General features: G+C 34.9%; 1 protein-coding gene across 1 annotated transcript; it reads left to right on the plus strand.

Moving 5' to 3' along the window:
- The first annotated feature begins 409 nt into the window (after positions 1–409).
- On the plus strand, positions 410–27,594 carry LOC130892338 (probable chitinase 10). The gene is made up of 35 exons (XM_057797722.1): positions 410–427; positions 549–772; positions 835–1,178; positions 1,243–1,437; positions 2,338–2,589; positions 2,724–2,965; positions 3,841–4,146; positions 4,198–4,321; positions 4,376–4,677; positions 4,759–4,927; positions 6,710–6,972; positions 7,109–7,336; positions 7,434–7,742; positions 8,387–8,606; positions 8,662–8,917; positions 9,053–9,318; positions 9,372–9,692; positions 10,339–10,469; positions 10,522–10,748; positions 11,070–11,329; positions 12,216–12,427; positions 12,484–12,762; positions 13,632–13,806; positions 13,984–14,194; positions 14,978–15,333; positions 15,528–15,739; positions 18,298–18,576; positions 18,634–18,819; positions 18,875–19,524; positions 20,724–20,857; positions 21,008–21,219; positions 23,341–23,619; positions 24,046–24,231; positions 25,544–25,669; positions 26,375–27,594. Exons 1-35 carry the CDS (start codon positions 410–412, stop codon positions 26,537–26,539), a joined length of 8,319 nt encoding a protein of 2,772 aa, XP_057653705.1. The 3' UTR covers positions 26,540–27,594.
- The last annotated feature ends 302 nt before the right edge of the window (positions 27,595–27,896 follow it).

Here is a 27,896-nt window from a genome sequence, read left to right on the forward strand (position 1 = left end):
TTCAAAAACAAATATTTAATGACATTTTTTCCAAATCAAAAAAACAAAATCTTCATAATAAAGTCAGAAGCTTTGTCGACAAACCTCGTATGTCAAGTGCGGTCAATCTTTTCTTATATATTTTGACTCATATCCTCTATTCATATGAAAATTGAAGACCTAACGTCTGGTTGATTGCAAATATTCTACGTACACTGTGTTAAGATGACACGATAAGAATTTTTAATAAGTGGCCATTGTCATTGACACTATATTGGTCAGTGGCACTCACGTACCAACAAAGGTTGATCTCCATTAGTTTTTTATCAACTCTAAGGTTGAACTTGTGCTTCTTTTTACAGTTTTACAACATTCTGAAGAGATCCAAGTATCAAATTAATGTACATGGAGTCGTAGTGTGTTAGCCACGATGCAAAAGATTTTAATCGTAAGTGCTATAGAATTAATAAATATTTATTTAGATAACAATCAGGAAGAAGCTGTAGTTTTTTGTTATTTTCCTGGAAAAGAGTTTCTAAAAAGAATTTATATTGTTTCATATTTTCCAGATAAGTTTTATTGTTACAACTTTAGCGTTAACAGAAGGAAGGTCTACAATAAACAGACCTAGATTTAAACGTGAACATATCCCTCCTCCGGGTGTACCAACTTTCCGTAGGGATTCTGTAGAGCATATTCCAAAGGGAGAAAAAAATCTTCCTCTGTTAACGGAATCACAATATGGATCTACTACTATTCCTTTAAGAACGGCAGTTGAAAGCGTTCCTAACGTGTACGTAATTAAATAAATAACTTTATATAGAATATGAAAAAAAAAATAATTATTTGAATTAGGTTGGAAAATTCTAGACGTTTACCTCTTCGAGATGCCGTAGAAAAACGTCCACCCCCTGATGATCCTTTAGACATAGAACAAGACATAATTTCAGGACAACTAAATTTCAACGATGATTCTATAGAAACGTATGCTGCTAATTTAAACTTTCAACAACAATATTATCCTTTTCTACATACGCCATTTCAAGGATATCAACAATCCTATTATTCCCCTATTCAATATTTTCAGGATATTTTAACTGATTACAAAGTAACTAATCCTTATAGAATCGATAATAGTTATCAACAGTTAATTGTGAGTCCTTTTGGTTTGCCACAATATGATTTACATCAACGATTTAGTAAGTACATCGATCTATTCATCATCATCATTGTTGATGGTAGCACTAATTTTTTTTTTTTTAGAAAAAAGCTCAGCCGATAATCAAAAAATAGTTTGTTACGTAGGGGGGATAGCTGCGTATAGAAAAGAACCCCTTACCTTCGGTCCGGAGGACCTAGATCCATATATTTGCACCCATATTATTTACAATTACGCAACTATTGATCCAATCACCTATACCATAGTTTCCAATGATGAAAACTACGATATTGTTAAAGGTGAATACAGTTCTTGTTCATTTTCTTTTCAATTTTGATAAATAGGTCAAAAAACATCGGAAGAAACTTAATTTTAGTAATAACTTACAAACAACCTAAAAAATCTATCGAACCAAAGCTAGTTCTTACAAGAATTATTCAAACGGTGTCCTTTTCACTATCTAACATAAACCAAAATGATGATAGTCTTGATTTCATGTCTAATCCGTTCCATAAAATCTTCTAAATTACCTGGTTAACGTAAATCCGACTTTTCAAATGTCCTCTTAAAAAAATCGAGAAGTATAAGATTAGGTAACCTATGTGGCCACTCCATTAATCCAAACTGTTTATTTAAAAACCTCAGAATATTAAGATGTAGTGGTCTACCATCTTGTTGGAACCATCCAACGTTGCCTCGTCTAAAAATTTCATCACAATGCTTCATGAAAAAGTCTTCACAAAATTCCAAACGTCTGTTCTTTTCCTAAGAGTTCATAAATAAGTTGAACTTTGTAGGGTGCAGTTTTTCTTCTGTGGTAGTTGCGTGAGCGTTGTCTTCTAATAACAGCAAAATATCTAACTTAGTATCGTCGAATATTCCTGATCTTTCAGATTTTGGAGCTTCCTGTTGCATCAAATCTTGCAACAATTTTGCTATCCAAGTAATTGGAGGTCTTTCAAAATGTGTTCCGTTGAATAAATTACATATTCCTGTTCGAATCTTCTCGTGAGAACTCATAAACGAGTTGAACTTCGTTTGGGTGCAATTTTTCTTGGTTGAAAAAATTTACTACAAAACACTGACCAACATTTTGTTGTAAGGCAATTTCTGTTGTTGTTACGTGAATATTGTCTTCTAATGATAGCAAAATATGTGATTAAAGTAACAATAAAGTCATTGTAATATTTTCAACCTAGGTGGATATAAAGCAATTACTAGTTTACGCAACAAGAACCCAAATCTGAAGATCCTCATTTCTTTGGGTGGAAGCAAAGAAGATGGTTCCCGCCGGTTCAGTAACATGGTGTCAAACTCGAGAAAACGTATCAATTTTATACGTTCCCTTATAACTTTCCTGGAAAAATACAATTTCGACGGTATGGAAGTCCATTGGGAGTATCCAGGATCACAAGAATTCGGAGGACAAAGAACTGACAAAGAATTTCTAGGTAATAAAATATGTAATGAATACCAAGTAATATACTGCAACTTAAAGATGGTGAAAATTTATTTACTTTGATTAACGTAATCAATATTAACATGTTGGTTTTTATTTCCACGATTTTCTTATATCTATTCGCAGCTTTATTTTTGGAAGAAACATCGGAAATATTCAAACAACGACAGTGGAGTTTAGTCCTTTCGGCACCTGCTTCAAGATTCAAAGTAGAAGACGGTTTCAATCCAGAAAGAATCGGCGATTTCGTCGATTTCGTCAACCTCCAAACATACGATTTCCATTTCGAAAGAGAATCCGTCGCAGATCATCACGCAAATTTGTTTACTAGACCTGAAGATAGCGGCATTAATATTTTCTTCAACGTAGTAAGTAACTTTTGTAGAATTTACAATCATGTTAATCAAATATCTCCCAGATTTATCTAGGAGCGTATAGCATTGGATAATCAAATCTATGGGTTTAACATTATGAGTGCGTTGACGATGATGTAGGCGGTTTTTCGAAGGTATCCATGATGAAAAGAGTTATTTGCAACCGTTCTACATCTTTGAAGATCTTGTTGAGCTCCAGCGAGATGAAAAATAGCCTTTTACAACAGATATCCAGATCTTTGTTTCTGTAACGAATCATTTGCTATTCAAAACATTGTGTTCCAATAATTGGATTTCGAGCTAAAACAAAAAATTCAATGCTTATGATGGTTCTGTAAATTTTTCGGACATTCTGCTTTGGAATTTGGTAGTACTTTATTCTGGAAACCAAACAGTGCCTCATGACGACAAAGTGGATTCTATATCAGGACGAAATTCCTACAGAGAGTGGCATATATGGTGTTTTGTAAAAGAAAGGATAATCTGCTATAGATTTTGTACTTTATCCTGTAGAATCCAAGCAGTAGTCGATAAATGGAATCCAGATAAAGAAAAAATTCAACTAGAAAGTGACGTACTTTGTATTGTGGAACAGAAAGGACATTCTGGTTTGGATTTTGTACTTAATCTTATGGAAACCAAGCAATAGTCGATAGGTAGATCCCAGATAAGGACGAAATGTCAACCAGAAACTAACGTACCTTGTATTTTGAAACAGAAGGGACATTCTGCTTTGGATTTTCTAGTTGGACGGTCCATAGACTCTTCAGTTCCTCATTTCAACAATTGAAACCAATTTTTTACAGGCTCTTCAAAAATCTATCAAAAATTATGTTTGAAAGTCGATTCAAAATATTTTTTCTTCATAGGACTATGCCGTTCAGTTTTGGTTACGAAAAGGACTCCCTAGCTCAAAATTAATCCTAGGAATACCATTTTTCGGTCGATCTTTCACTCTAAAACACGCAAATCAAACAGAAATCGGTTCACCGATTATAGGAGCAGGTCGAGAGGGATATTATACTAGAACCCCGGGATTTTTAGCTTACTTCGAAATTTGCGACATGATTCTCAACGAAGGTTGGTTTAAAAGCGAAGATGCAGCTGGTTCTCCTTTTATAGTCAATGGAGATCAATGGGTAGGGTATGATGATACAGTTAGCATCAAAAGAAAGGTAATTTTATAATATTTAATCGATCTCGTATCTATTTTTTTCGAGTTCTAGATCGATTACGTTAAAGAACATAAATTAGGCGGAGTTGTTATTAACGCAGCAGATTTCGACGACTTTAAAGGACTGTGCGGTGCAAAATGGCCCCTTTTAACTACCATAAACAGCGAATTAAAAGGTTGTATTCGTCACACTATGTCTTATCAATCGAATAAAAAAAAATTTATTCCAGGTGTGAATCCGGTGTTCATATCGGACGCTGTGGAAGTTCCACCGACGAAACCTTTTGGCGTTTGCGATTCCGTAGGTTACTACAGCGATTCGAGCAATTGTGCGGCTTATTACATATGTAAAAACGGGCTTATTTATCATTTATCTTGTGGTAATGATCTGATGTTTAACCCCACTAACGGAAAATGCGATCACGTCAATCCGCTCAATTGTAGACCTGGTGAAACTATATATATTCCGAGTTCGTTGAAAGAGATCCGTTTAAAAGATGAGAAAGAAAAATTTATCGACAAAAAATCTAAAGTAAGTAAAAAAAAATGTGTGCGAGTTCTTGAGAATATCCGAGACTTAGGAGATGACGTTCGGTTTCTTTTATTTTCTCAGGTTGTATGTTATGTGACCAACTGGGCTTTCTACAGAAAAGGAGAAGGAAAATTCGTACCTGAACATATAGATCAAAGACTTTGTACTCACGTTGTGTATGCTTTTGCTAGCTTGGATCCGGAAAAATTACTCATCAAGGAATTTGATCCTTGGGCAGATCTAGATAATAGTAAATATAACTTTTTGTAACATTTGGGGTGTAAAGTTCGTAAGATTCCTCTACTTCGGCGCTAAATTTTTTTACCAACGATCTTTCCTAAGTGTCACGACTGGACTCGACACCAAATTCATCCAATTTTTTCATTAATTTTTGTGTTCAAGTAGCAGCACTTCCTTTTATTTCATATAGAACAGTTTCTTCGCAATTTCTCTCTTCAAAATAAGAGCCATGGACTACTTCAGGAAATGGCCCCAGGTCTTTGCAATACTGAACTAAGAAGCTACAACGGTGAAGAAGTCTTCTGTCGATTTGGTTTACTGTTAGAAATTCTTAGTGACCAGGAAACAGATCTTTCAAGACACCCAACTAGATTTTGAAGCTCGTGAACGACTACCAAAAGGATTGGAATACCTGCATCCCATCTAACCTCAAATCCTCACACACATCGTTGGATAATCCCGGGAGAAAGCTCAGGATGTCACTGGATGTAATGATCGGTAGCCTCCGGAAGAACGAGGTTGCATAGCCGAGTATTTGGATGAAATGGAGAGGAAGAATGGAGACGTACAGTTTGTCATAGAGAAAATTGGATAAGATACGAACGAGATTATAAAGACCAGGTGTACTTGCAGCGGAATTAGAGGTAGCTTCGAGGAAAAGACGTTGGTGAGATTCAGGGAAGAGGCAACTCAAAGTTACCTGTATAAGCGCCTAAATGTCAATACCTATGGGATACAGCGATCCACGAAGAAAACTTCGAGTCACAAAAACAACGGGCGCGTAACACACGGCGAAATGGCGTAGAAACTCTACTAGATTTTTAAGCTCGTGAAGACTACCAAACGAATTGGCATACCTACATCCCATCTAAACTCAAGTCCACATTCACGTCGTTAGATGATTTTAAAAGAAAGCTCAGGATGTCACTGGATGTAATAGTCAGTAGCCTCAGGAAGAACGAGGTTGCATTACCGAGTATGTGAATGAAATGAAAAAAAAATGAAGGAAGATATTTACTTTCCCATGATGAAAATTGGCGAACTAGATTATAAAGACCGAGTGTGAGTGCAAGAGAATCAGAGGTAGCTTCGAGGAATAGACGTTGGTGAAGTTTAGGGAAAGGGAAGCTCCAAGCTAGATGCACCTGTCGGTTACGTCTAAGTTCACGGAACTAAGAGCATTTGAATAGGCTCGACAAGTATCGCGGACTTAACGCCGATAATGCTCTGGATGATCACGTCCTTGTAGTCTAGTTTGATTGTTATAGCCGAAAAGATGGTTCCAAACAACAAGAGTTCTAGATGAGACGATCACCTATATGAAGATGAGTAGTGGATTCGACAGTGATACAAATGAAAAGTAACTGTTGAAGAATAACTTGCTAGTTAAAAGTTCAACTTGACGAGTTATGGTGTGTAATAGTGTTACAAACCGGTAGTGGGGGTTTTGTGGAACGCTCTGGCCAATTAGTATGGAATTTATTAAAGAGTGATTAAAGGTAGGACAGTGCACATTAATCAGTGGTGTGAAGATTAAAACAATTTGGACATTATTTGAGGACGTTCCAGCTTCTCTCCAATAAATTGACGAACAACTCCTCTTTTAAAGCTCGTGATCAAAATATCGATTCCATGTCATTCCAGTCGACTTTTTACACTTAAAAACTTGCAGTCAGTTTGACAGATTGGTACTAGTAGCGCTATCCAAGTGCCACCTTGCGAACTTTTCATTCCTTCTATAACAATAATCAATAATAGTGTATTATTTGGTTTATATATTTATCTATTTCAGATCTTTACGAACGTATAACTTCCTTAAAGGATACTAAAGTTCTGTTGTCCCTTGGTGGTTGGACGGATTCTACTGGTGATAAATATTCGAGATTAGTAAGCGACGGTTCGGCTAGAAGGAAATTCGTTATCGGTGTGGTGGCTTTTTTGAGAAAATATAAATTTAGAGGATTGCAATTCGATTGGAATTATCCGACGTGCTGGCAGAGTAACTGTCAAAGAGGACCGTCAACCGATAAGGCGAACTTTGCCAAAATCATACAGGTACGGTCCGTTTAATTCTATAGAAATGGTTTGTGGTATTTTAAGAACAAAAATTACGCAATTATAATCTTTTATGTAATTAAAGTGCAGTTGTGCAGTAAAATTATTATAATAACATATTAATTCTTATATTTAGGAACTGAGAAAAGAATTTGATAAACAATCGCCCCCACTAATATTAGCAGCAGCTATATCCGGCTATAAAGAAGTTATAGATTTAGCTTACGATCTACCGACACTAGGAGAAAATTTAGATTTTCTCTCGGTGATGACATACGACTATCATGGTGCTTGGGAAGGTCAAACTGGACACGTTAGTCCTTTATATGGAAGACCGGGAGATACGTATCCACAGTATAACGTGGTAAGTAAAATTTTTGGTCAATTATATACTATTTATACAGTACGTGTCGAAATTATGGAATAAAATTATTGTTTTGTCAATATTTTCTTTTTTAAAGAATTTCACAATGGAATATCTGGTATCCAAAGGAGCTCCAAAAGAAAAACTTCTTCTCGGCATACCTTTTTACGGTCAAAGTTTCACTTTAACTAAAAAATCTAATTATTCAGAAGGAACCAGAAGCAACGGACCAGGCGAACCCGGTGAATATACCAAACAACCAGGGATGTTAGCTTATTACGAAATTTGTAATAAAATTAAAAATCAAAGATGGATAGCCAACAAAAATAACATAGAAACAGGTCCTTACGCGTATAGTACTGACCAATGGGTAGGTTACGAGGACGCGACATCAATTAAAAGGAAGGTGAGTCTGTTTTGTCACCTTTAAAGAACTACTCATCATTTAACCCTCATTTCAAATAGAAAGTATCTCAGTGCAATGGAACCAACTTCTAGAAGAACACGATTGGTGTGATGTGAACATGGAAATCTTTGTAACTCCATTTACAAAACATCTGAGGAGACTAATTCTACCTCCATAATCCTCTAACACTTTATTAACCGCTTTCAAATAGCCTAGTGGACTTTCTCCACTAAATTTTCCTTGTAGCAATAAATACGAGAATTTGTACGTAGTCTCCATTTTTCCAAACACTTTTGATTACGTTGCTCAAGCTTCTGTATTCTGTAAAAAACATCACTAGGTCACTAAGTACCGGGGATGAGGCATAATAATCTACCAAAAATTCTTTAAAAGCTTTTGTATTTGACGAGATACCTTTGGCAGATATCCTCTGCTGTGATGCTGGATTGTACCCCATAGTTTGGTCAATATTACACAACATCTGTTGTCCCAAACTACATGAAATAGATCCCAAAACATAGTCGCCATATAACCTTTCCTGTTATATTTTATTGGTTGAATTTCCCTCGGGGGGAAGAGTCAAATTATAAGATTGAATTTGATTTTCTGTCCTTATTTTTTTAATTATATCCCCCTCTTTTTAGGTGGAGTTAATTAAATCTAGAGGTTTCGGAGGAGCCGTAGCTTGGACGATAGATCTCGACGATTTTAACAATAGGTGCTGCGAAGGTTCGTTTCCTTTGTTAAAGACCCTCAGTAGAGGATTAGGACTCATATCTGATGAACCTGTTCGAACTGATTGTACAAAACCAGTACCACCTTCCACTCCCGCACCTCCTGAAACTACTACAGGTGTCGATTCCGGTATATTATTTGACCGGTTGTAATTATTCTTATCTATCAATGATATTCATTTTAGGAGCGTCATCTGAACACGATCACCATCATGAAGAACAGACTACTAAGAAAACTACAACAACTTCTTGGTGGAGTACGATAACTACAACTAAATCTCCTTCTACAACTGCCACTTGGTGGAGTACAATAACAACTACCAAACCTTCATCTACAACAGCTTGGTGGGAACGACCCTCAAGTACTTGGTGGAGCACTGAGAAGACTACCACTAGATCGCCGGTAGCTTGGTGGACGACTCCCACATCAACCACTAAAAGGTAACACAAAACTTGTTTACAATGTTAATAATAAGAAACAAAATTAGTATGAGGCTTCATGTTTAACGTAGAAACAGAACATCGACAACAATCTAGATATATAAATGTTTGTATATTTTTTTACTACATTAACAGGCCTACTACAACTCAAAGACCGATCTATCATCCTCCTTCGGGATCTGTTATCCCCCCTCCGACAGTAGTTAGTCCAGAACTAGATCGACCAGTGAAAAAATGTGAAACGCAAGAGTATATACCGGATCCTAAGAACTGTAACGCCTTCTACAGATGCGTCGGTAACGAATTACAAAAGCAATATTGCGCCGGGGGATTACATTGGAACAAAGAACAACAACTTTGTGATTGGCCAGATAGAGCTAAATGCGTCGAACATAATAACGGTATGCACCTTTTATTTATAACAAAATAGTTATCATCTAATATTTTTTTGCAGTTTTCAAGCCCACAACTAAAAAACCTTTGAAGCCAACAACTTCGAATTGGCAATCGATCGGAACGACTACAAGAAGAACTACTAGTTTACCTTTAACAACAATTGCTGATACCTGTAATAGCGGCTCCTACTATCCCCACGAACTATGCAATCATTTTTACGTGTGTTTCAATAAACAATTAGTGGAACAAGTTTGTCCTCCAGGACTTAACTTTGATGCCGAAAAGGGCATGTGCGATTGGAGCTTCAAAGTTAAATGTACCAATAGGAAGAAAGTGGCACAGATATTTACGACCATACATGACAGATATTATAGCGGACGTAAGTAATATTCACCTTCGGTCTCTGAAGACGATAACTTGGTTATCGAAACGCGACTCAAACAGTATTATTTCGAGTGCTGGTGAAGTTCTAGCGTAAACATTGTGTTCAGCACGATCAACCCATACATATAAATATTAAATTAAAATTGAATACCAATATTTTTGTGATAAAATACAAGGATACTATCATATTACTAAGACCCGATTAGTTTCCGATTAAGAAGGAACATGAGCTGGGTTAATATCCGATTCAGAGGGAACATGAGCAGGGTTAGTGTCCGATTAAGAAGGAACGTGAGCAGGGTTATTCTTCTGAGCAATTAATTCTCTCGCGATTTCGTCTAATTATTATATAACCCCTCTTAAAACGGATTCAACGCGATATCGTTGACTGGCATGAACGCTGCTTAGTATTTAATTGAAAGATTAGAGATGAGGTCAAGCGATAATTGAGTGAAAAAAGGAAATACTTTAAACCAATAAATAAAAACAATAGCCCTTCACTAATTAGTTATGCCTCTAGCTAGCCCGTGCGATTTCTACCTCTGAGAAATAATAAAGAATTTATCAAAATTGAAATAACTATTATTTATTATTAGATTCGCCATTCAACCACTTTTTTGTTATCAAATTCGAATTTTCAGGTCCGCAGCCTCATTCGAAATGTGAAGGTAATTCTTTCGCGCCCTTAATAGGTAGTTGCACCCAATTTATGCATTGTCAATGGAACAAATACGAAATAATGCAATGTGCACCCGGGTTACACTGGAATAATGTAAGTTAACTCATCAAATCTTTCGATATGATAACGAATAAATGATTTTCAGGAGAAAAAAATTTGCGATTGGCCTTTAAACGCACATTGTACCGAAGAAAGCAACACCAATGAACTCGATGAAGATTTTGATACGGATACAAGTACATCTCCGTCATGGGGCAAACCAACAACTTCAGGTAGTTATCCGGAATGGTCTCCGGCAAGTACTACCAAGTATCCCGAATGGACACCACCAAGTACCACACAATGGACACCAGCTTCAACTGAATCTACTGGGTAAGCTCTTAATTTTAAATTATTTATAAAAAAAAACTTTTAGCGCGTATTTTTTATACCTACTATGACATCAATTATTGACTGACTTCCGGGTACTTAACTTTATATATTAAAATCCCATTCCAGACATTTCGACTTCTGGAAGTCTCTAGTTTCCGTAAATAAAACGAAAAAAAAAGATATTATAGCCTCGAGTTTTACCAGGTTGTCTACTATTTCAACCTGTCATCAATATAAGTCGAGAAATATATTGGTGCATGTGCTGAGAGATTGATTCTTACTTACATTGGATCCGATGATGATTAAAACGTTTGATTGTAGGAATGAATGGGAATGGCATCCTCCAATACCACCAACGTCAGAAAAACCACCCTTACCTGAAACGTTGAAACCTCTATCGGGATATTATAAAATCGTTTGCTATTTCACCAACTGGGCGTGGTATAGAAGAGGTATTGGAAAATATTTACCAGAAGATATAGATGAAAATCTCTGTACTCACATTGTTTATGGATTCGCAGTTTTGGATTATTCCAATTACGTAATCAAAGCGCACGATTCATGGGCAGATTTTGACAATCGTAAGTTTCGATCAATTTCGATACTCTTAACTTAACGAAATTTTTCATACACTATTTATGATGTTTGTTCTATACGTCTCCTGTGATTTTTTCATGGTTGTTTCGTTTTTCACTATACCAAATGGTATGGAATAAACTCAAGTTTACAATAAATTTGTCGTTGCTACTTTGAATGGACAGCTTAAAATCGAGAATATCGGGGAAAAATAATTCCATATTTCTGGATCCTTCCTCGTAAATAATATGAAGTAATAAATTATTTTGGAGCTCTTTATCAAAATTTTCCTCGGGAAAGAAGATCCAATTGAAACATGTGGTGCTTTGGAAGGACAATTTGAAACTGATCCAGTTTTTTTATTAAAAATAATTCCGCCCAAATATTTCTCGATCATCCTTCGTAAATATAATAAAATAATCGATGATTTTGGAGCTCTGTATAAGTATTTCCAGGTTTGCAGTAAAAAATGGTCCTCGGGAAAGAATATCCAACTGAATCATATGATGCTGCGAACGAACAGCTTGAAACTGATTCAGATTTTCCGTTAAATATAATTCCGCCCTTATTTTTGGAGCCTTCCTCGTAAGTACAATAGAGTAATCGGTTATTTTGGAGCCCTGTAAAAAAATGTCAAGGGCTGCAGTAAAAATAGTTCTTCGAGAAATAAAGTCCAATTAAAACATGTGGTGCTTTGAAAGGAAAATTTGAAACTGATCCAGATTTTAGGAAAGGTCTTCACTGGTGAACCAGAATCAGAACAACAGTAAAGTGAATAAAAGACGCCATCATCACTACGTCCAAAGAAAATTATATCAAAAATTCACGGATAAGTGTTAGAATTTAGAGTTTCCTTATTCCAAATTTGGTTTTCTTTCGAAATTGTTCCAGAATTTTACAAGCGCGTTGTAGGATATAAATCGAAAGGAGTAAAAGTTTCTCTAGCCATTGGAGGCTGGAACGATTCTTTGGGAGATAAATATTCGAAGCTTGTAAACAATCCAGCAGCCAGACGTCGATTTATCGAACACGTTATGAAATTTTTAGAAAAATACAATTTCGACGGCTTAGATCTAGATTGGGAATATCCAAAATGTTGGCAGGTAAAACAAAAATTTTCTCCGCCATCTTCAAGTACGATATACTAACTAACTTTTAGGTCGATTGTAAAAAAGGTCCCGATTCGGATAAAGCAGCTTTCGCGGATTTCGTAAAAGAATTAAAACAAGCTTTTAAACCGAAAGGTTATCTTCTATCAGCTGCCGTATCACCAAGTAAAACAGTTATAGACGCAGGATATGACGTACCAGCTCTAGCAGAACATCTCGATTGGGTCGCTGTTATGACTTACGATTTCCACGGTCAATGGGATAAACAAACCGGACACGTGGCTCCTCTATACTACCACCCCAAAGATGAAGTAGCTTTCTTTAATGCGGTAAGAAAATCTAAAGTGTAGTTTTATAACAATCTTGTCAAAGTGATGGCTTTCGGTATTCTTATTTCTGCAACATACCCGAAACTACACGAGGGAACGCGAGTGCAATAGTGTGAACGGTGCGCTCGCCTTCATTCGCCTCGTCTCCTTGTAATTAAACCAATCGAATATACAAGGAACGAGAATGCAATCTCAAAACTAAGTAGGCATTGCGACCGTTACATGGAACGTAACTGTTAATTTTTCATATTTCCGAGACACTTAGAGCGTTACATGAAACGTAACTGTTCATTTTTCATATTTTTGAGACATTTCAGGTGTTACATGGAGCGTACCCGTTGATTTCTCATATTTTCCAAGCATTTCGAGCGTTACATGGAACGTACCCATTCATCTTTCATATTTTTGACATATTACGATCGTTACTTGGAACGTACCGGTTGATTTTCCATATTTCCGAGACATTTCGAGCGTCACAAGGAACGTACCCGTTGATTTTCCACATTTTCGAGATTTTGCGAGCGTTATATGGAACGTATCCGTGGATTTTTCGTATTTTCAACCATCTGATATTGACTGGAAACCATCAATGTCCAAGCTGTGGTCGCTTTCGATATGTTTGTTTCTGGAACATACCCGAGATTACAGAGGGGAACGCGAGTGCAATAGTGTGAATGGTACGGTAGACTTCACTCGCTTCGTTACCCTGTCGGTTTTTTATATGCGAATCAGGGGACGAAACGACGTGATTATGGTATAAATCGAGAGTGTGGATGAAGTGTCGAGAGCCTCCAGGAAGCGACTTACGAGAGTCTTAGATCGTATATATGTGTGTAGTTTATTTCCAAAAATTTTCCAAAAATTTTCAGAACTTTTCTATCAATTATTGGATATCAGAAGGACTGCCGAGAAGGAAATTAATCATGGGAATGCCTCTATACGGTCAGTCGTTCCGTTTGGAAAAAGAATCTGAGAATGGATTGAACGCCAAAGCTCCAGGACCTGGAGAAGCGGGAGAATATACTCGAGCAGCTGGGTTTTTAGGTAATTTTGAGTCTGTAATTCTTTAGAAAATCATCCACTCTATAAAGTACACCCTTATCGTATCCCCAGTTGAATAAAGTTCTTACATAAACCCTTAAATGTCCCCCAATCTTTCCCCGAGTTACGTCAGATTATATTTTTCTTTAAGCGAATTTCAAGTAACAACAAAATTTTCAGCTTACTACGAAATTTGTGATAAAATTAAAAATAAGGGTTGGAATGTTGTACAAGATCCTACAGGAGCGATGGGACCTTACGCATTCAAAGGTAATCAATGGGTATCGTTTGACGACGCAGCAATGATAAGAAAAAAATCTGAATATATAAGAAAAATGGATTTGGGAGGTGGAATGATATGGGCTCTAGATTTGGATGATTTTAAAAATAGGTAAATAAAAAACTGTCTTTTTTATACACCCTATAAAGTACTCGTCGATCTTATTCCAATTCCCACTTTCGTTTCTCAATTAATAGTTAAAATTCTTCCTTTCGGACCTGTTTATGTTTTATTGGTCCTCTTCAGCATACGGTATCTACTTCTAAAAAAAAAGATATATGTGGCAATTATTAGTGCCTTTAAGTGAAGAAGATGCCTTACAATATAAATTAGAACCTAGAAAGGTAAATAAAGGATAACAGCACTTCTTTTAGATATCTGAGTCGTTAAAAGTCTTCAAAATCATGCGAAGCTAATAAACTTTAACGTAATGGATATTAAATAAATATACAACTTTGACTTGAAGCCTACATTCCGTAGGAACTATTTAAGGGATTCCAATATATGACTTTACAACCACTGACAAATAAAATAAGTACGTTTCGGTTATTTTTCGCGTTGGGATCGGTTTATAACTTTTTTTATGCACCTTGTAGAGTCGGAAGCCTTTAAATTTTCAGAAAATTAGAATTTTGAGGCCACAAAATGAAACAATTGTACCTACCCTTCTATTTATACGCCCAATTAAAACATTTCTTATGAAAATATCTCATTCTAAGCCGTGCAAAGGGAAATAATACTATATCGGGACATAGAAAGTCAACTAAATTCCATATTACGCATTTTTGGGGCATAATGAAGTATATTGTAGATTTTTTTGTAGTTTCAAACAATTTTGCTCAAAAAAATAATTATAAATCAATATAAATAAATTTTTGTTTGATAAATTGGAAGTTGTGGCCAAGGAAGACATCCGTTACTGACGATCATAAGGAATACTTTAGCTGATGCCGGTAGCGGTCATCCGGAGCCTTTTCCAGTTGAAGAAATGCCATCACCATCGATAGAAGCCGTTGTGGAGGAAGTTTCGGAAACGTCTTCACAATTGCAAAGCCTAATAGATTCGAGCTCTGAATATAAAGTCGTTTGTTACTTTACCAATTGGGCTTGGTATAGACAGGGCGTTGGAAAGTATCTACCTCAAGATATTGATCCGGATTTATGTACGCACATCGTTTACGGATTCGCAGTTTTAAACGGAGATCAATTAATAATAAAACCTCATGATAGTTGGGCTGATTTCGATAATAGTGAGTATTTTTTAAATTATAGTTTCATACCGAAATAATCCACGGTTTAAAATGATATTTAGCCGATCCTATTTCTTTTTCGAAAATAATCATTTTAAGGACCAAGCTACAATATTTTTTATTTATGTTAGAAACAAAAAATATCGTTGTAAAGGATTTTACTGAAATACTGAACAGTTTTTTACAATTTTCAGAGTTCTATGAGAAAGTGACGGCCCTAAAGGAGAAGGGTGTCAAAGTATTGATAGCTATAGGTGGTTGGAATGACTCTGCTGGCGATAAATATTCCAAATTGGTAAATAATCCTTCGGCGAGGAGACGTTTTATAGCGCACGTATTAGATTTTATCGAAAAGCATAATTTCGATGGACTAGATTTGGATTGGGAATATCCGAAATGTTGGCAAGTTAGTATTTATTTAAAAAAAAATAAATCATCAAATATTTGATGTCATTTTTTTAACGAAATTATAAATATTCTGATACTTTCTGGCCAATAAACGGGATTTAAATTTGTTGTTTCTTAAAAAACATATCTAACTATTTTTTAGGTACGTTCCACTAAAACAACTACAATTATAACTGTCGTTTATCAAATAATGATGGATGAGAACGAATTTTCATCAAAATGTATCGGTAATTGAAACAAATACCCAACAAACAAAATTACAATACCGAAATTGGCATTAAAGCTAAAATGGAGTTGTTTATATAAAAAATGGACACGGAAGTAGGCATTGCAAGCGTTATGTGGAATTTTTCATATTTTCGACCATCTGATATGAATGAATACCTTAAATATCAAAAATGAACACGGACGTGTATTATATGGAACGTACCCGTTCATTTTTCATGTATTTAAATCATTTTGAACGTTATAAGGAACGTACCCACAGATTTTTAATACTATTGGTCATATAACAATGATAGGAGACCTTGAACATCAAAATTGCACGCGGACGTAGGCATGTCAAGCTGTATATGTAACGTACCCGTTCATTTTTCATATTTTCGAGTAATCGAAGCGTTATTTGGAACGTCCTCATTGATTTTTCATACTTTTAAAGTGTTAATACCGTTATATGGAATGTACCCGTTCATTTTTCATGTATTTAAATCATTTTGATCGTTATAAGGAACGTACCCGTAGATTTTTAATACTATTGGTCATATAACAATGACAGGAGACCTTGAACATCAAAATTGCACGCGGACGTAGGCATTTCAAGCTGTATATGTAACGTACCCGTTCATTTTTCATATTTTCGAGATAATCGAAGTGTTATTTGGAACGTCCCCATTGATTTTTCATACTTTTAAGGTGTTAATACCGTTATATGGAATTTACCCGTTCATTTTTCATGTATTTTAATCATTTTGATCGTTATAAGGAACGTACCCGTAGATTTTTAATACTATTGGTCATATAACAATGACAGGAGACCTTGAACATCAAAATTGCACGCGGACGTAGGCATTTCAAGCTGTATATGTAACGTACCCGTTCATTTTTCATATTTTCGAGATAATCGAAGTGTTATTTGGAACGTCCCCATTGATTTTTCATACTTTTAAGGTGTTAATACCGTTATATGGAATGTACCCGTTCATTTTTCATGTATTTTAATCATTTTGATCGTTATAAGGAACGTACCCGTAGATTTTTAATACTATTGGTCATCTAGCATTGACAGGAGACCTTGAACATCAAAATTGCACGCGGACGTATGCATTTCAAGCTGTATATGGAGCGTACCCGTTCATTTTTCATATTTTCGAGGTAATCGAAGCGTTATTTGGACCGTCCCCTTTGATTTTTCATACTTTTAAAGTGTTAATACCGTTATATGGAATGTACCCGTTCATTTTTCATGTATTTTAATCATTTTGATCGTTATAAGGAACGTACCCGTAGATTTTTAATACTATTGGTCATCTAGCATTGACAGGAGACCTTGAACATCAAAATTGCACGCGGACGTATGCATTTCAAGCTGTATATGGAACGTCTCCGTACATTTTTCAAGTATTGAAATAATTTTGAGTGATATATGGACCCTATCCATTGATTTTTCATATTTTAGAAACATTCCGAGTATTACATGGAACGTACCCGTTAGTTTTTCATATTTTCGAACCATTTTGAGCGTTATATGTAACGTACTTGTTCATCTTTCATACTTTTGACACATTGCGATCGTAATATGGAAAGTACCCGTTGGTTTTCCATATATTAGAAGCTTTTTGAGCGTTATATGGATCCTACCTGTTGATTTTCCTATTTTCGAAGCATCTACATTCATATGCTACGTCCCCGTTGATTTTCCACACTCTTAAGGCATTAAGAGCGTTATATGGAACGTACCTTTTCATTATTCATATTTTCGAACATCTGATATCGACTGGAGGCCATAAATATCAAATATGTAAGAAGAAATGGACATTGCGAGCGTTCTATGGAACGTACCCGTTCATTTTTCATGTATTTAAATCATTTTGAACGTTATAAGGAACGTACCCGTTGATTTTTCATACTTTCGAGTCATTATGAGCGTTATATAGAACGTACCTGTTCATTTTTCATGCATTGAAAGCATTTTGAGCGTGTTACGGATCGTACCCGTTGACATTTCGATCAGTATGTAGAACGTACCCCTTAATTCTTCAATACGATAACATGAGGGTTGTTCTTTCCAGCCTCAATTTAGAATTTATCGATATGAGTCGAGAAATATATTTGCGCGTGCGTTGAGAGCACTTCAAGAGATCTCCACGCACTTCGAATCGGTTAACCATCGTATCCACCGGAACTGACCATCAGCGACTTTTTTCTATCTCTTATCCCCAAATTTCAACAACGGGAAAGACATTTTCATCAGACGTATCTCTTCGCTTCGTTTCGAATTCATGAATCCCCAAAAAATGTATAAAACATAAATTCAAATTTAGATTTTTCTTTATACAGGTGGATTGTAAAAAAGGACCGGTAACAGATAAAGCAGCTTTCGCTGCTTTCGTTAGAGAGTTGCACGAAGCTTTTCGACCGAAAGGTTGGTTACTATCATCAGCCGTGTCACCAAGTAAAAAAATCATCGACGCAGGATACGACGTACCAATTTTATCAAAATATTTAGATTGGATCGCGGTTATGTGTTACGACTATCACGGTCAATGGGATAAAGTAACAGGACACGTTGCTCCCATGTACGAACATCCCGAATCCAGCGATGATACTTTTAATACTGTGAGTAATATAACTCCAAAAGTTAGATGAATATATGAATAACCTCAAAATTTTCAGAATTTCACCATCAATTATTGGATTGAAAAAGGTGCCGATAGAAAAAAACTCGTTATGGGTATGCCGATGTACGGACAATCGTTTTCTTTAAGTGATAACAGTAACCATGGTTTAAACGCTCCTAGTTACGGAGGGGGAGAAGCAGGAGATGAAACTAGAGCTAGAGGATTTTTAGCATATTACGAAGTACGGTCAAATATAATTATAAAATCATTTTTATTTAAAAAAAAATCTTTTTCAGATTTGCAGTAACATCAAACGAAAAAATTGGACTTTAGTTCGAGATAATAAAGGTCGAATTGGTCCTTATGCTTACCATAGAGATCAATGGGTGTCTTTTGATGATATCGGTATGATAAGACACAAATCCGAGTACGTTAAAGCCATGGGTCTTGGTGGTGGAATGATATGGGCATTAGATCTCGATGATTTTAAAAATATTTGTAACTGTGAGGAATACCCTTTACTGAAAACAATCAATAGGGTATTAAGAGGCTACAAAATACCGGATCCCAAATGTATCTTAGATACACGAACGGTAAACACCCCTACTATTGTTCTTCCTCCACAGAAACCTTCCGTTATACCAGATTTACCATGTTCGGGAAGGTTGTTCCTTTCCCACGAAACTAACTGTAACCAGTACTATTTATGCAATCAAGGTCACCTGCAGTTACAATCGTGCCCTGATAGTCTTTATTGGAACGTGGATCATTGCGATTGGCCAGAAAATAGTCAATGTCATCCCGATGGTAGTACCGCAACTCCTGTTGATGATATCGCCGATAATACCATTCAAATTCCTGAGGATAATTCCATTGAAAAACCTGGTAACGAAGTTAATCAAGGACATAAAGTCATTTGCTATTTTACCAATTGGGCGTGGTATAGGTAAGTATATACCAGGGTTATTCAGAAAATAATTTATAATTATGTAGTAATCAAAAATTTATATTGAATACAAATGGAAATCACTAGGTGTAAAATCGGGACTATAATTTAGTTTTTTTAGTGTTTTGATTGACAATTGTTTCGAAGTGTTTCCCTATGGCGGTAGCTCTCAAGTTTACTGTGCCATCGGTGGTTTTGAATTTTTTAGGCGTAAAACAATAAAAAACATAAAATTTTCTTATTGTTTTTACATTTTAGTGCCTATATATTAGTAAAGGAAGGATCTGACCAGTATACTTTTGAAGTAGACTAAATTTGCTACAATTTAAGACCAAAACGATTTTTGTACAACCATTGGTTCGCTATATACATTTCTCCGAAAATAAATCATTGTTTTGTAAAAAATGTTTCGATATTTCGTGGAATATCTTCTAAAATACGCATCCTACGTTAAATTTTCTATGAATTAGAGTTGTAGTGCATTTAATTTGCTTTTCTCTTGATGCCTGATTGGTACTTGAAGGTCTTAAGGGCACCGAGGAAACTGACAGGATATTTCATTCGCAACTATTCGGTTATGTCTACAGGTACTAATTTGGTATCTAATGAAAGCTAATTGATTTCACTAATACTTCATTTTATGTAATATTTGATGTATTTTGGAAAATATTTTACAAAATAATAATAATAAAAAGTTTATTTTTGGGAAAAACTGTCTAGTTTCGAAGAACTATATATTAGGAACCGCTGGTCATACAAAACTCAACTTGGTCTCAAATTGTATGAAATTTAGTCTACTTTAAAGTGTGTAAAGCTACTAAACTGGTGAGCACTGTAAAATATTTAAAAAATGTACATTTTTCCTGCACCATTTGATTTGATCCAGAAGGTTTCCAAAAAAGTCTAAAACTTCTCTTTTTTGTCTACCTTTAAGGTCGTTTATAACCAATTTTGGTACTCATCTTACATCCCCATCTTCTCTTATGCAATTTTGACTAAAAATATTTGTAAAACTTGTAAAAAACCAAGTGAAAGTTGCTTTACAATGAATCTGTATACGATAAAACGCGATTTTTATATGTTATAAACGTTAGTAAAAATATTTTCAAACAGAATACACCATAAGTGTACTAGTAAATTTTCCCACACTATAATTTTATTAATTAACAATTTTATTGATTTTTTTTTCATTATTTTAGGCAAGGGGATGGTAAATACCTACCATCGGATATAAATCCAGAATTATGTACACATATCAACTACGGATTTGCAGTTTTGGACCCCGATTCTTTCTCTATCAAACCTCACGACTCTTGGACCGATATCGACAATGGTAAACGACTTTTATGATAAATTTGACGTTGTTGCCGCGTTTAAATTACATATTAACTTCAAATTCGACCCACTAACCCCAAGTTAAGCTGTGCAGAGGAAACGACTCCTATATCAGAGTCGAATTTTTTATTTTAAATTTATTTTTTAGGGTTTTACAAAAAAGTAACCGAATATAAATCGAAAGGATTAAAAGTGTTGATAGCTATCGGTGGTTGGAACGATTCTTTGGGAGATAAATATTCGAGAATGGTGAATAATCCTGAAGCTAGAGCGAAATTTGTTACGAGCGTTATCGATTTTATTGAAAAATACGATTTCGATGGTTTGGATCTCGATTGGGAATATCCGAAATGTTGGCAGGTAGAATCTATTCATTTTCTTGTACTATTTTTATCGTATCGAAAGAATTGACTCGCTGTATCTCGGAAATACTCGATCTTATAAGCGAGAAGGTAGAGAAAGTGGTGGATATTTTACTATTTCACTGCTGGGAAGGGTAGTTCATGATAATAACACCAAAATATTTATTTTGGTGGTAAAAAATTCGAATACTAATAGCCTACGATTAGTTTACGGTCGGTTTAGTACTTTTTCATCTATAATATACGAGGTCTAGTCAATAAGTTTTCAACTTTTTGAATTTTAATCTTTTTAACTGATTAAACAACACTTTGGTACCACAAAATTCAAATATGAGTAACTTAAGACCATTTATGTTCGTTTAGGTGTATATTCATCTATATTATACGAGGAATAATTAATAAATCTGTAATTTTTCTAGTTTCTAACCTTTTAGCTGATAAGGCGTCGTTTTGGTACAACAAAATTCATATATAAGTCACTAAAGCTCATTGTATGGTCGTTTTGGTACTTCAAAAATTGAAATATTAGTAAGCGACGATCAATTTACTGTCGTATTATTACTTTTTCATCCATGTTATACAAGGACTAGTCAATAAGTTCTTAACTTTTTGAATTGATATCTCAAAATTCAAATATGAATAACTAAATATCATTTTATGATCATTTTGGTACTACAAAATCAAATATTAATATCCCACGATCAATTTGCTAGCGTATTAGTAATTTTTCGTCTATTTTATATTATAAGAACTAATTAATATAACATCACTCAATAATCCGTGAGAATAACTAAGAAAAACACATTTTTGTGCGAAAAATCGATTTTATTCATCCTTGAAGACCAATGCAATCATTCCAACGCTCCTTCAACTTCTCCATGTCGTGTTTGTAGAAGGATTTGTCTTTTACCTCAAAATAGGCTTCAACTTCAGTAATTGCTTCTTCATTTGAGCCGAATTTCTTGCCGGCGAGTATTTTTTTTGAATTCGGCGAATATCCAGCAGTCACTGGGGGCCAGATCTGGTCTATACTGTGGATGAGGAAGCAACTTTATGTAGTATTCGATTGTCTCTCCCTTTTGGAGATAGTCGATGAACAATATTCCATATACATCTCAAAATACTGAAGCCCAGCTGACTATTGTGCCTTTGGACTCTTCGGACGTGATTCACCGGCTGCAGTCCACTCAGATAATGATTGTTTTGATTCCGAAGTGAAGTGATGGATTCATATTTCATCTATTATCACACATCGACGAAAAAAATCTGATTTATCACGTGTAAACAGGGCAAAACACTGCTCTGAATCATCAACACGTTGTTGTTTTTGATCGAATGTGAGTAAACCACGAAAAAAGCTTTCTCGTGGTCAAATGTTTATGTATAATTGTAAACACACTGTCTTCTTGTATCTTTACTGCATCAGCTATCTCACGCAATTTCAATTTACGATTGATGTTCTCTGGAATAACCACCTCAATTGGACAACCAGAACGTTTACCATCATCGGTGTCTGTACGACACGTTTAAATTCAATAAACCAATAATAAATGGTTCTTTTCGATGGAGCATCTATTGCTGAATGTGCATTAGTTTTTTCATCAAGAAGCAATGATAAATTAACAATTAAAATTGTTTTGGAAATAACAAAAGTAGCTTCACTTAAATGACTGTCACTTTTTTTTGGCTAATCGAAATGTCATGAAATTCTACACATAGTCTTTTAAAAGTTGGTACTTCATAAACGTCATTTGGATTTGACAATGGCGGCGCCATCTGTATATCAGTCACACCACTCATTGAGTGATGAATTATGTTCGTAACTTTTTGATATTCTTAAACTTTTATCTGATAAAACAACATTTTGATACCAAAAAATTTAAATATGAGTAAGCCACGATCTTTTTACTTTCTATTAGTTATATTTTCATCCTTATTATACGAGGACTAGTCAATAATTCCGTAACTTTTCCATATAGGACAACACTGGTTCTGTTTACATACATTTGACTCTTCTAGAAATGTCATTCATTTAATTTTTTCATTAAAACCTCATTCGTTTAACTTTTTATTGTCAAATCCAACTGAAATATCAATAATTATGTAAATATTCTATTAGGTCGATTGCAACAAGGGCCCCGATACCGATAAACAAGCATTCGCTTCTTTAGTAACAGAACTCAGTTCGGCTTTCAAACCAAAAGGGCTCTTATTATCCTCCGCGGTATCCCCAAGTAAAGCAGTTATAGATGCCGGATACGACGTACCTACTTTAAGTAAATATTTGGATTGGATTTCCATTATGACTTACGATTTCCACGGCCATTGGGATAAACGTACAGGACACGTGGCACCTTTATATTATCATCCCGGTACTACATACGATTACTTCAATTCGGTAAGACATTTTAGTTTATTTATTTAATTAACAATATAGAAAAACAGATTTGGTCGATTAAAAAACTACTTTGGAGTCATTATAACTGGGTAGGTAACATCTAAACGTCAATATCGTTGCAAACAGGACGAAATCTTCATACTACTAAGTAGATGGGAGGTAAGAACCATGGTAGACCTAATCACAGGGTACCTAAAAATGGGTTGTTATAGATATAATACAAACTAACAGTTCTGTGAAGTACAAGAGTATCAAAAATACTTTAAATGACCTGTAAAAGCAATTAGTACTGTCAAGGTTGGGAAAATTGGGAAAATAGAGCTTAAAATAAAGTAGTTCTTCGTTGATTTCAAGATTTTTATCTATCAAGTTGTAGTTGAATATATATGTATATAAAGGATCTTTTTTCTGTTTTATTCAATTTAGAATTATACTATAAACTACTGGATATCGAATGGAGCACCTCCTGAGAAGCTAATTATGGGTATACCCCTGTACGGACAATCGTTCACTTTAGCTGATTCCTCAAATAACGGTTTGTATGAAAAGACTTACGGTCCTGGTGAAGCTGGGGAATTTACTAGTGCCGGTGGATTCTTATCCTTTTATGAGGTTAGTTTAATATTTATTTATCGTATACATTATTATGAATAGTGAAGTTCTATAGTTGATTGTCAATAACTGGTTCGACAAACCTAACGGGGTTCGAAATGGGGTTAGCGACGAAAAGAACGTGTAAGTGAATCTAATTGAATGGAGTACGTACGATGTGTTACAAAAATCAACAGTGGAAACAAAAACGGGAAGTGAAAGGTTCATTAATCCTTGAGTTAATCAGAGTCGCTTCGATTGCACATTTTATGAGAAATTTAAACGTTCAGAATCCCTTGAAAGAATAATTTTCTATTCCAAAATTGTGGAGAAGGAATAACAGACATTTTTATCGATACAATTGCCATTTTTCTTTATGTAGGGGTGGGACAAGAGACATTTTGATCCTTACAAATGCCATTTTTCTCCATACAGAAGCTGACTACGCATTATGATTCTTACAACCTCCATTTTTCCTCAAATAACGTTGCATTACAGAAATTTTGATCTTCTCACAAGATAACTGATATTTTTTAAATATAGAGGTGGGGCAAGAGGTATTTTGATCCTTATAACTCTCGTTGCCCTCATTTAGAGACTGAGTAGAGACAATTTGATCCTTATAAACGCCATTTTTCTTCAGATGTAGGTGGACTAGAGAAATTTTGATCTCACCACCATTTGCCATTTTTCTTTATGTAGGGGTGTGACAAGAGATATTTTGATCCTTACAAATGCCATTTTTCTTCAAATAAAGCTGCACTGCAGACATTTTGATCTTTTCACAAGACAACTGACATTTTTCTTTATATAGAGGTGCGATAAGAGACATTGTAATCTCACCACAAAACACCTGCCATTTTTCTTTATATAGTCAAAAAAGGACATTTTGATCCTAACAACTGCCATCTTTTTTATATAGACATGGGAAAAGAGACAATTTGTTCTTTAAAATTGTCATTCTGGAAACTTAAACGAAACAACTACCATGTTTCTTTATTGAAGTGGAAAAAGAGACATTTTGATCTTAATAACTGTCATTTTTCTTTATATGACATATATTGATCCTTACAAGTATCAATTTTTTCCATATAAATATAGAACAAGCGACATTTTGATCTTTACTCGAGATATTTGCCAAATTTCATGAAGTTTTAAATGAAAATGCATGTTTTTTATATCAAACCCTTAGTATATCATGACTTTTAACTAGAAACTTTATAACTGTCAATCCTATAGTATAAGAGCCGAATTATTCAAGTATTTTCGCAACCTTGAACATATTATTTAAAAAAAAGGAAATACTCGAAATAATTTAAATATAATGTTGTAGATTTGCGAAAAGGTAAGAAAATACGGTTGGAATGTAACAAGAGATCCGAAAGGCAGAATTGGACCGTATGCAACGCACGGTACCCAATGGGTTTCATACGACGACATATCAGAAGTTAAACGAAAGGTAATAATACATCCTGGATTACGTAGATCTTCCTTTAAAACTAACAAACTGTCAACAACGTAAATAATACGGGGGCCGTTTTTTTTTTCAACCTCCGATAGGCTATAAATAGAAGATAAGACCATATAAAACAATAATTTTATTACCAAATGATTTTCGACATAATCACCGAAGAGATTGAAACATTTGTCATATCTGTGGACAAGCTTCTCAATACCTAATGATGAATTTGCGGTTTTCTTTAACCTTTCTGTCAACTCGTTGAACCAGGTCATCTGAAACGACAGATTTGCGTCCTTGGCCACCTTCATCATACACATCTTTAAACTTTCGACACCATTCACGCACAACACCATCACTCATGAAGTTTTCCCCATACACACGAATCATTCTCCGATAGATTTCTGTAGTACTATCGCCTTCAGCCTGTAGAAAACGAATCACACTTCGCAATTCACACTTGGCGGGAGCATCAATCACGGCGGACATGTTTACGTGGCTGTAGCACAACGCCGACTGACGCCTGTTGAAATAAAAACGGCCCTCGTATTGAGCCATTCCATACCTATAACTCTGTATATTGGAATTGTAGTCATATATTGTTAACCGAGGTTATTAAATCACCAGATACAAGCATAACAAGCTATATGGTGGTTCGAAATTTCTGTATATTCTATGCATTTTTACATAAATTGTTTTTTGTAGGCGAAACTTATTAAACAACTCGGTCTCGGTGGCGGGATGGTATGGGCGTTAGATTTGGACGATTTTAGGAATCGGTGCGGTTGCGGACATCATCCCCTATTAAAAGCCCTCAATAAAGAATTAAGAGGACGAAAATCGGATATCACAATGTCGAATTGTACTTAAATATTGTGATTTGATATTTAACTTTAACGTTAATTCACTTTTCAATGGATATTTGTGTTCATATTGTAAGGCTAAATATTATTTGTAAACATTGACCTTTTCCAATGCCTTCTGTAGGTAATTTTTTATGGAAAAAACACTTAAATCGTTAAATTCATGAGAAAAAATGGAAATAATCATTATTTTAGACTAACCAAGTGAGTTTCTACCCATTCGGTTAAATTCAATTCAATTTTGGTAAGTTGTGTCCCCAAATCACTGATTTTTAGAATGTTTGTAGTAACTTTAAAGCCTTTTTCACTAGGTTGCGATTATTAATAATCGAAAAGGAACACTACAACTGGAACTTCTAATTTCCTTGGTCTAACTCCTTATCGAGCTCCTCATTTGTGTTGATGGTTTTTCAAGATGTGTTTTTGAAGCCTTTTTCCACTAGGTATGATATCGGAAAAGCAAAAAGGAATTTTTAACGATGTTCCATTACAACTTGAACTTCTAATTGCTTTGGTAGAACTCCTTTTTGAACTCCTCGTCTGTGTTGATGGTATTTGACTCTTCTTACACTATCTTATCGGTTTCCTTCATAGTGGAGCTTTTGAGCCTTGTTTTTCAAAGTTTTTGTAGATATTTTGAAGACTTTTTCCAATAGATATGGTGTTCCATTGCAACGTGAATTTCTAATTGCCTTTATCGATCTTCTTAAGTTTCTCATATTTGTTGTTGGTGATCGAGTCTTCTGACATTATCTCGTTGGTTTCCTCCATATCTATGATCCTAATACCTCCAAATTAAAATCATCTTGAAGCATTTTGGGTTATTTTGGGGAAAATATCCTTATTTTTAGTTTTTAAGGGACAATTTCATGCACTGAAAGATTACATCTTCTCAAACTAATTCTAATACTTGATGAGGACCTTACTTTCAGTTTTTTTTTCTTTTTGACTTGTTAATCCAAAAAGTGAACTCATATCCAACTACAGGCTATATTGCACTAATTGATGAACACAGAACACAGAAGTATGAAAAACTACTTAAAAATTCGAGTAATTTCGTAGGACGACGAAATGTAAAATTTAAGACGGTATTTTTTGAGATTATTAATCTTAAATTGGAAATAATAATCGCGGTAAAAACTACGATTATTAATCAATTCATATTTTCTACATAAATATAAAAATATTTCTCTTCTTTGTAACGTTTATAATTACGTTTAAAAGGATACGAACATATTTTTAATTTATTAATAGCTTATACTTATATATGTACTGAATTATGGAAAAATGTATTGAATAAACAATTTTTTTTAATAAATTTTCTATTTTTTCACTTACCCGACACCTTCCCAGCATTCTAAATA

Source organism: Diorhabda carinulata, chromosome 4 (assembly GCF_026250575.1).
Source record: "Diorhabda carinulata isolate Delta chromosome 4, icDioCari1.1, whole genome shotgun sequence".
NCBI classification, from domain to species: domain Eukaryota; kingdom Metazoa; phylum Arthropoda; class Insecta; order Coleoptera; family Chrysomelidae; genus Diorhabda; species Diorhabda carinulata.

Coding starts and splice junctions, on each gene's coding strand:
- LOC130892338 (XM_057797722.1), top strand. Junction 1,179..1,242: donor TGATTTACATCAACGATTTA/GTAAGTACATCG, acceptor TTTTTTTTTTAG/AAAAAAGCTCAGCCGATAAT. Junction 10,749..11,069: donor GCTTCAACTGAATCTACTGG/GTAAGCTCTTAA, acceptor GTTTGATTGTAG/GAATGAATGGGAATGGCATC.